Source organism: Mirounga leonina, unplaced genomic scaffold (genome assembly GCF_011800145.1).
Source record: "Mirounga leonina isolate KUSES-001 unplaced genomic scaffold, KU_Mleo_1.0 Mir_195, whole genome shotgun sequence".
NCBI lineage: Eukaryota > Metazoa > Chordata > Mammalia > Carnivora > Phocidae > Mirounga > Mirounga leonina.
The window spans coordinates 8,193,322-8,203,269 of record NW_023270490.1 but is presented as its reverse complement, the minus strand read 5'-3'; the positions used below and the strand labels follow the sequence as shown (position 1 = coordinate 8,203,269).

The window sequence follows — 9,948 nt, the reverse complement described above, 5'->3', positions numbered from 1 at the left end:
ACATTTCCTGGGCACCACTATGTGGCGGGTGATGGCCTGGGGCCCGTGGTGTGCAGACAGACAGCACGCGGGCCTGGTACCAAGGAGGGACCATTACGTGAGTGGCCTCCAGAAGCAGGTAGCAGTTCTGGCCTGTTCCATAGGGCAGAAGTCAAGGAGGACCTGGGCTCTTCGGTGCATGGCGGGGGCGGGGGGGGGGGGACTGCCCCAGCACCTCATTCTGAGTCTAGAGGGCCCCTTGTCCTGGAATGCAGTCCTTCAGCCACCACGTGAGGCAGTGCCTGGCCACGGCAGGTGAGTCTTCGGAAGGTCTGACCCTCTGGGAGTCTGGCATGGCCCAGTAATTCTTGGAGGCTTTCTAGCTCAGGAGCCCAGGGCCACTCCCTCCAGGAGGCTGGTATTCCATGGGGGTCATGTCTGAGATCCAGGAGATGATGAGTCCAGATGCTGATCGAGGCACCCTGACTTGGGTGTGGCTAAGGTAGAGCCTGGCGCCCCAGGGAGGGGCCAAGGTGGAGGTAGAGGCAGACTCTGGCTGGCTCCCTGACCCTGCCGTGGCCCAGGATGGGCTGGGAGGGCAGGCCCGGCGGGCAGTTTCTGGAGTGCGTCAGGATCACTCACTCATGTCTGTCTGCTTTGCAGCCCGCACTGCAGAGGCGACTGGGACTGCCGGGGGTAGCCGCGTACACTGGGAACCCCGCTGCCAACAGCCCCTGCCCAACAGAGCGCCCATCGCTGCACTGCTGCCCCCACGCCTCGATGGGCCCTGGGTCTCCACCAGGTAAGACCCTGATCACAGGCCCCCGGGCAGGGAGACTTCACCCTCTCCGAGCCTCAGCGTCCACACGGCACAATTCATCCAGTTGTCCAGGAGGCCCGCTACCTGCCCAACACGTGGCTTTGCCGGCCCCCCTCCACAGCCTGGCAGGCAGGACATGCCCCAGCCGCACGCGGCCATGGATGAAATCCGTGTGTGCAACATGCTGAGCACCCAGGATACAATACTTACTGAGTGCCCACCAGGCATGGGCGAACCACTGTGGGGACAGGAACCAGACATGCGAACACAGAAGTAAGTGTTGTAAATTGAGATGGTGCTAAGCTCTGCCATGAAGGACACAGAACCAAGGATGTGATAGTCAGTGACTGGGGTGGGGGCTTCTCAGAGGTGGTAACATTCAGTTGAGAGCTGAAAGAAGAGTCAGCCAGGGGAAGAGCTCCTCTGGAGAGGCTGGTGCAAAGGTCCTGAGGCAGGACGTGGCAGGCCAAAGAGGACCCAGGTGTCTTGCTTGTCCATCGAATTCTCTTCCTAACCAGACAGGCTTGCCTGACATTTCAGAGGTCCTGTTTGCTGCTCTGCGGTAATGGGCTTTGTGCTCTAACCCTCATCCATGGGGCATAAAATCTACAAGAGCTGTCTGAGTCCTCCCTCCTGGGTGAGGGAGAAGGGAGGCAGTGGCCTCCTCCACACCTAGTACATCCTTTCCTCCCCCGCCATCCCCTTGGGGCCAGTCCTGTTCTGGGGTCAGGGACTGGCCTCTCCACGTCCTCCGTGCACCTCCTGGGGTCAGGGAGAAACTCAACTGCCAAACATCTTTTCGCACTCTGGGTGGAGGGAGGGGACATGAGCTCTGTAAAGCCACTTTGGATGCGTTCCCAGGCTCTGCCCCCACCCTGACTGCACAGTCCAGGTAAGATCCAGGTGCCATTGGTGTGGGTCACCCCAAGACAGAACTGGGCTGTGGGGAAGGTCAGAACTGGGTGCAGTCTGCTTCTGCCCTGAGACAACAGCATTCCAGGACAGTTCTTCTAGAAACTTCTAGAACTTTCTTCCTAGAAAGTTCCTCTTCATGCTCTCCAGACAGGATTTGCTGCTTCCTGGAGGCAATGCAGGGAACGATCCAGAGTCTGGGAACCACTGAGGTTGTCCACTGTGGCCTGCTGCGTCCCATTAGCCAAATCTCTCTCCCCCAGCCCTGTCCAAGATGCAGGTGAGGACAGGACTTTAGCCCACCCTAAGGTGTATAAGTCACCCCTCTCCGTCTTCAACAACCTCCTGTACTGGCATTTCCTTACCATTTTTCTTTAAACCAGCTTGCTTTTGTTTACCTAAATATATTCATTTATTTTTCCAGCTTTATTGAGGTATAATTGGTATACAGTAAACTGCACACATTTACAGCGTACTATAATTATTTTTAAAGGAAGCGTAATATCACCCTGGATAGGGAGAGCAGAGCCACCTGCCATAAATAGGAGGTAACTGTAAAAAGAAAGTCAATGAAAACAAAACAACATAATTAAATTCTCGCTAGATTCTTTGCCTGCCTCAGGTCCTGAGTCTGTTTTCTCTGGGAGAAAAGGGAGGTTGGCGTTAAAGACACGTTAGCTCCAACAGAGACTTTCTCCTTAACATAATCAGAAAGATTGAAAGAAAAGAAAAGGGAACTGTTTTCGTGCTGGGTAAGAACACGTTTCCTCTGCTCCATCAGCCTTGCTATGAAAACTACTGAGAAGGTAACAGAAACGGGGGTGCGTGTTCACAGCAGCGAGTGAAGTGGGCCCCACCTGCTCTGTTTCCCCCTGGAACTCACCCAACATCCACCCCGTCTGCACCCTCGATGCAGTCTCAGAGGCTCCCCTGCCCCCAATCCAGGCTGCGGCCGTGGGTCTAGGAGTCATTCAGGTTCCCTTTGTGCTCAACCCCAGGCTGTGCTTTCTCCACCACCAGCAGAAGCCATCCTGGGGGCCAGGTCCAGCCCACCACCTGTTTTTTTTAAATAAAGTCTTATTGGCACACAATCATGCCCCACCCCACCGCATTTACTTATTGTCTCTGGCTGCTTTAGCTCTAGAGACCACCTGGCCCACCAAAACAAAAATACTTATTATCTGACCCTTTACAGAAAAAGTTTGGTGACCCCTGGCTTAGATCAACAAGCTGTCACAGGCACGAATGAAACTTGGTCAGGGAAGTCAACCTAGTGAAGGGGAGACTGGTTGTAACTGCCCATCAACCATGATTCCCTCAGTGAGGCCCTGGGGAGGGTCCGCTGGGTGCCAGGCTCTGGGCCAGGTGCCAGGGATCCATGGGGGAGAGAACAGGGAGGCCACTGCCTCCTCGAGCTCATGGCATGGAGCTCCCCAAATGGTGCAAAGGAGCCTCTGTTTCCTAAGCACCTCCTGGACACTGTGCCTCGCGCTTCCGGGAAACCCTGACTGTGGGTCTGATGTCCCCGTGTCACAGAGGAAGGAGCTGGGCAGTATCCACAGCTGCTGAGGGACAGGAATGGGATCTGAACCCAGGTCCTCTGCTACACAGTCTGTGTATTTCCTGGGCCAATAGGTACTCACAGGTATGAGGACCTGCGCCACGAGGGAGGATGTTGTCTGAAGAAGCAATTAGGATTGCAGGAAGTAGAAGAAGGCTTTTGTGGAGGCCACGAAGCAAGTGGATGGCCCTTGGCCTCAAGGGTGGGGCTGAAACCACTCAGGGAAACTGAGGCTGTAGGGGCCGAGGTCTAAAATAGAGGCTATGGGAGCAGGAGCCCAGGACAGAGGGAGAGGGGCTCACCGTGCAGGTTCTCCCTGCTCTGCCCAACCCGCATCTTTCTCTCTCTCTCTGTCTCTCTCTGACAGCTGTGAGGTGCGCCCAGGACCCGAGTTCCTCGCCCGCTCCTACACCTTCTACCCCAACCGCCTCTTCCGAGCCTACCAGTTCTACTACAGGGACCCCTTCTGCCGGGAGCCTGCCCACTCCCTGCTCATCAAGGGCAAGGTCCGCCTGCGCCGGGCCTCCTGGGTCACCCGAGGTGCCACTGAGGCCGACTACCACCTGCACAAGGTGGGCATCGTCTTTCACAGCCGCCATGCCCTGCTCGATGTCACCAGGAGCCTCAACCAGACCTGGGCAGGCCGGGACTGTGCCCAGCGGCTGCCCCCAGCCCGGGCCTGGTTGCCCGGGGCACTGTATGAGCTGCTGAGCGCCCGGGCCAGGCGGGACTGCACAGAAGCCCTGGGCTTCACCATGCATGAGCTCAGCCTGGTCCGCATGCAGCGCCACCTGCAGCTGCAGCCCCAGGCGGGGCCCCGGCTAGTGGAGGAGCTATACCTGGGGGACATCCACACCGACCAAGTGGAGAGGCGGCATTACCGGCCCACGGGCTACCAGCGCCCGCTGCAGAGTGCCCTGGTGAGTCTGGGGCCCTGGGAGGGCGAGCTCTGAGCCCCAGCCCAGTAGGCCCTCTATGGTCTGGTCCCTGCCTAGGACCCTCTCTGCATCCCCAGGCTGGCCTGCTTACCTCAGGACATTTGCACATGCTGTTCCCTCTGCTTGAGACATCTTTTCTCAGGTCTTTACAGGGCTGGCTTTTTCCAAAGGAACCACTGCTCAGCTTGTCTGTGTCTGATCCTCCTGACATCCTTCTTGTGGGCCCCACAGGGTTCCTCCCTTCTGCCCCTGCTAGGCACCTGGGCATGGGCAGGTCTCTCTCAGTTCTCAGATCTCTCAGATTGTTCCCTCCAATCCCCACTCTGCACATTTTCCAGCACTCAGCTTCCCTGGGCTGCATGGTTCGTTTGTTAGTTGCTACCTTCTCCCCTAGAAGAAGACTCTCTGCAAGGGCGGGGCCCCGTTCTCTCCTGGGTTCCCACTCACGGCCCAGGGTCTGGCAGAGTCGGGGCAAATAAATGTTAGTGAATGAACAAGGGAGAGGTCAGCCCTCCTCCAGGGCTCTGCTGGACGGCCACAGAGCCTATGGAAGTTTCCCCCAAAAGCTCCGTGTGGCCCTCTCTATTGTCTGGAGCCAGAGATGTTGAGTGTACCCCTTCACACGAATGCTGGGGAGAGCAGCACTCCTCAGACTCTGCTCTCAAGATGCCATCACCTGGGCATCTTCTGAGAATGCAGGGGCAGGTCCTGTGGGTCTGGGGTGGGACCTGGGACTCTGCATTTCCAACAGGCTCCCAGATGACCCATGGACTGCCCTCGGGGCAGGAGGCTGCCCTATAAAGGGAGATTTACTTCCTCCACCCCAACTCCAATGTGAATTTCACTTGAGGTGCTTAACCTCGATTTTAAATTAAGCGGTCACAAACACACCGCCCCCCACTCGGGGGAGATCTGGTAGCCCTTCCCTGCCTGATGAGCACACAGGCAGAAAGATCTGCGATTCATTTGTGTGATGTACTCTTGGCAAGTAGTGCAGCGCCTGGCCCACACGGCGGAGAGGCTTGGGACTTCTCCGGGGCGGCTGGTGAAGCCTCGGGACCACCCCCCACCCCCAGAAAAATGTCTGTAGGAGCATAAAATAAAACACATAGAATTTAAACAGAAACCAATTCAATTAAAACTGCTTACCCAAGTCTTAAAGCATTAATTTGTGACCCAGGAACACTAGGACTATGAAGCCTTTATTCTCCCTAATTGAGTGCAAACATGTTCCCAGTATCTGTAACACTGTTACTAGGAGACAGGCAACAAAGTCAGAGGTTCCAGAAGTTACAGAGGTTTGTTGCCTACACTGGCAATTACAAGAAAAGTTAACTTTTATCAGTTAGGGTTTATTGAAACTGAAGTCAAGGTAGGATGCCATGTGAAGAATGTCTCGACTAAGTACCCAAGGAATATTCTTCAAAAGTGAGAACGAACAGACTGGATGCATGAGTTCAGGAGCCCATCAAGTGAGCCCTTCGGCGACCCTCACGTCATCAGCATGTACTGAGTGCCTACTGGGTACTCAGCATTCACTAAACCAGATGGGCAACTTCTCACATCTGGGAGCAGCTGCTCGTTAGGACCCCAAAGAAGGGCACTAGGGATGAGCCCCGCTGCCCTCTTCTCCTCTCCCACCCCCTCCTCCCAACCCAGGATCTGGGGAGCAGAGAAGAAGCACAAGAAGTTCTCATAATCAGAAAATCAGCCCGAGTTCTTTTCATGACCTCAAAATCATTCCCTTTTTGGCAGGCAATGTTCTAGGCTGGTCTGACGTTAATCCTACTTAGGAGAAGGCACCGGCAGCGGGGTGATTACCGGCGCCCACCACCTCATTAGGAGGGCAAACTGCTCTGAACACAGAAAGGACGGACCCCCGGGGTGCCGCGGATAACAATTTTCATGTCTCCCCAGGGCTCTGGGGCCGCAGACCCCTGCCCTCCTGCTGCCTGACCAGCCAGCGCGGCCAAAGCAACCTGCCCCGTGATCGAGAAGCAGAGCGGGAATGTGTGCATAGATGAACAGTGCCAGATGCACAGACATTAAATTAAATATCTGCTCAGCAACTGCCCCCTCCCCGGGAAAAAAAAAAGAAAGAGACAGACAGAATTTCAAAGAAGAAAATGCTGCAGATAAACCCCCAAGTAACGAATTAGTCGTTACCTTATGTTCTCTGGGGTCCAAGCCTTGCCCATGACCCAAACCAGATGGTAAACACGAACATTTTTAGAAGTTAATTTAAAACCAATTTGATCCCCAAATTCATTGCCTGGATGTAGAATCCTAATCAATCAGCCAACACTCGACCAAAATCATCTAAGCCTGGTGTCACCTCTGGGGGTTAATTAGAAACTGTTATGTGCTGTTTGAGAAATAACTTTATGTAACAGGTTTGAACCAGTAAGAGTTTGGCTCCTGCACAAGTGTGAATTCTGCTGGCTGGGGCCTTGTTTATTAACCCGTGCATCTCCAGACCTCTGCAGAATGATGCCAGAAAGGGTTTTCATCTTCCATCCCCTTCGAACACATTGGAGGAAGAGATGCCTGTTCTCTCTCATCTCTCACCTGAAAGGCTCACTAGCTCTCAATTTGTTTCTGTTACGCAGAAATGCACTTGCCCCGAATTACCAACCAGTATCTCAAATGTCCTGCCTGCAGAAGATCTCTCTTGTGCGGGGGGGGGGTGGAGTCGGGGAGGACAGCCCTGGTGTTATTTTGATGTAATGCGTTCTGCTCTACCAACAGGCATCAGTACGACACCAGTCGGAATGTGCGTTAAAATGCCTAAATTACACTCTTATCAGCCAGCCTTCCAATTACCGGCACTCCAGCTAACTACCCAGCCTGCTCATTTCTTCCCATCACACTCCTGCAGCCATTTACTAGCATTTCAAAGTGCCTTCGAGGCCTCTGTCCTCGCGTCAAAAATCCCCCCAAACCAAAAATAATATAATCTTCCGTATTATGGAAATCAAGTCAAGTTTAGGTTCATCACAGACACAAATAACAAGAGCTGAAAATGTGGCAATCTGAAAAAGAAAAAAGCCAAACTGTTTCTTAATCATCCAATAGTTTCTTTCTAGACAAAAACTCCCGAAAGCCACTTGTTTGGCATAAAACTCACCCAACAGCAATCTGTGGGAATCTTTTGTTTTTTGCAGGAAAAAAAAAAAAAATGGAACTGATTTCCCAACCAGCCTCTCCAAATACCCTTCTTTTCCCTTGCCCGTCCTGCCTGCACCCCCGGCCTGAGGTTTCTTTCTGAAATGGCCCACATCAACCTTGCTTTGACAAGTGATTGTTCCCAGGACATTTACCTTTCAGAGTGATGCTCTGGACTAAATTCTGGGCAACAGCTCCCTTTCAAAACACAACACAAAACAAAACAAACACAAAAAAACCCCCAAAAACAAAAAACCCACACCAAGATGTCTCTATCTGGTTCCTGTTTGGCCTCCGCTGAGCTTTTTCCCTCCAAAATGCAGACTGACTTCTCCCACACACTGTGGTTTGGCCCCTGTGCCCCGTTGATGTGTTTTACTGAGAGCCCAGCTCTGTGCCTCTGGAAAGCAGGGCCAACTGTAATAAGGCCAACGAGAGAGCAAAGCCAATGCACAGCCTGGGACAACTGAGGGCCGAGGCCGTAGCGGACCACTGGAGGGTGGCTGGTTTCCCCTCTTATAAATAACCCTACAATGAACATCTTTGTGCTACATCTCTTTCCCACCATCTCCTCAGCGCAGGCTCTAAGTGGTGGGGTTCCACGGGCAGGAGTATTTTAATGGGCCTCCGTCCCTGTCAACACATGCACGTTCCAAGGCAGTGAGGGAACGAGGCTCACCCTCCCTTGCAGAGGTTCTTGAAGCTACAGGAGCCTCTCTTCTCCACCCCAAGGTGGGGATGGCACCACTGTGAGGACAGTGAAGCTTTCAGTATGGTAGGGATGGGGAAGAGGCTCCAGATGGCACGTTCTAGCCCGTCTCTACCACTTCCAGGCTGGAGACCGTGGCAGGCCGCCAGGCTCACTGAGGTCCAGCATCTTCTGCCAGGACATGTAACACTGGCCGGAGCAGGGCTGAGCACAACGCCCGGCGCTTAGGAGGCTCCTAAACGTGAGGGCTGGAGGGCGGGGGGAGTCCCAGTGGGCCAGCGGAAGGGCAATAAACTGGAATGGTCAAATCCCAGGACCAAGCAGGACGGGTGCCCCTTCCAAACCCCAGGGCATCTCTCCTACATCCATCCAACCATTCACTCCATCAATGTGTGGCTGCCGTGCCAGGCACCGTGCCAGGCCCTGGGGATGGATGGAGTAGCTACCGGGGCCTCCCGGCTTCAGGAGCCTACCATCCAGCGACGGGGAGGCGGGGAGAGAAGAGGACGTAGGAAGTGGCAGGTCTATGATCTGGAGAGTTCTCGCTAAGGCCTCGCTGAGCTGAGACTCAGACTAGAAGGAGCCTGCCAGGCCACATGTGGGGGGATTTCCAGGTAGAGGGACAGCAGGTGCAGAGGCCCAGAAGAGGGAGGAGCTTACTGAGATCCGACAAGAGCAAAGTGGCCGTTGGGGCGGGAGGCAGGGAGTGACCCACGGGCGGGACCCCGCATAGCCCCATTCCCGGCCGCACCCTGACTCCTCCTCCCCCTCGGACAATCTCTGTTCTGTTTCTGTTTGTCCTCTGCCAGCACCATGCCCGCCCCTGCCCAGCGTGCAGCCTCATTGCTCGCTCCGACGAGCACCACCCGCCCGTGCTGCCCCCCCCAGGTGGCCCTGCCCCTGCGCCTGGGTGGCCGGTGGGTCAGCCCCGGGTGCGAGGTGCGCCCCGCCGTGCTGTTCCTCACCAGGCTCTTCACCTTCTACGGGCACAACCGCTCCTGGGAAGGATATTACCACCACTTCTCAGACCCCGCCTGCCGCCAGCCCACCTTCACGGTCTATGCAGCCGGCCGCTACACCAGGGGCACGCCCTCTAGCAAGGTCCTCGGCGGCACCGAACTGGTGTTTCAGGTCACGCAGGCCCGAGTGACTCCCATGGACCAGGTCACCACAGCCATGCTCAACTTCTCCGAACCCAGCAGCTGCGGGGGCCCGGGGGCCTGGTCCCTGGGAACCGAGCGGGACGTCACAGCCACCAATGGGTGCCTGCCGCTGGGCATCAGGCTCCCCCACGTGGAGTACGAGCTTTTCAAGATGGAGCTAGACCCCCTCGGGCAAAGCCTGCTCTTCATTGGACAAAGGCCCACGGACGGGTCAAGTCCCGACACCCCGGAGAAGCGTCCCACATCCTACCAAGCACCCCTGGTGCTCTGTGGCGGAGCGGCTGAGGGAGTCTCTGGGCCCCCGCTGCACAAGCCTCCACGGAAGCCCCTCAGTGGTGGGGGGCCATGTCCTCCAGCGGCCCCTCTCCCCGTGCTGCCCCTAGCTCTAGGGCTGGCCTTCCTCAAGCGGTTATGAAATTGGTCTCTGAGCTCTAGGCCGCCCCTCGGGGACCCTCGCCCGGGGGCCTCCCTCTGGGCACAGACTGGAGGTTTGTGAGGCATCTGCGAGAAGGGCCCCTTCTTCCCTCTGCTCTGCTGTGGATCGTTCCTCGGCCCTGCTGACATCCGCCAGCCTGGGTCCCAGGGGCTCAGTGCCCAAGTCCGACAGCACCCACCAGGCCTGCACCACGGCCAGCAGTCCAACCCGAGTGTTGACCGTGAACCTGGGCGCGGCAATGTCAAGGGCTGCATGGCTCTAAATG

The 9,948-nt window shown here is 55.8% G+C and overlaps 1 protein-coding gene across 1 annotated transcript; it reads left to right on the top strand.

Moving 5' to 3' along the window:
- The first annotated feature begins 432 nt into the window (after nucleotides 1-432).
- On the top strand, nucleotides 433-9,662 carry APCDD1L (APC down-regulated 1 like). The gene is given in 4 exon segments (XM_035025673.1): nucleotides 433-781; nucleotides 3,640-4,192; nucleotides 8,894-8,971; nucleotides 8,973-9,662. Coding segments are annotated over 4 exon segments (1,479 nt in total). The 5' UTR covers nucleotides 433-623.
- The last annotated feature ends 286 nt before the right edge of the window (nucleotides 9,663-9,948 follow it).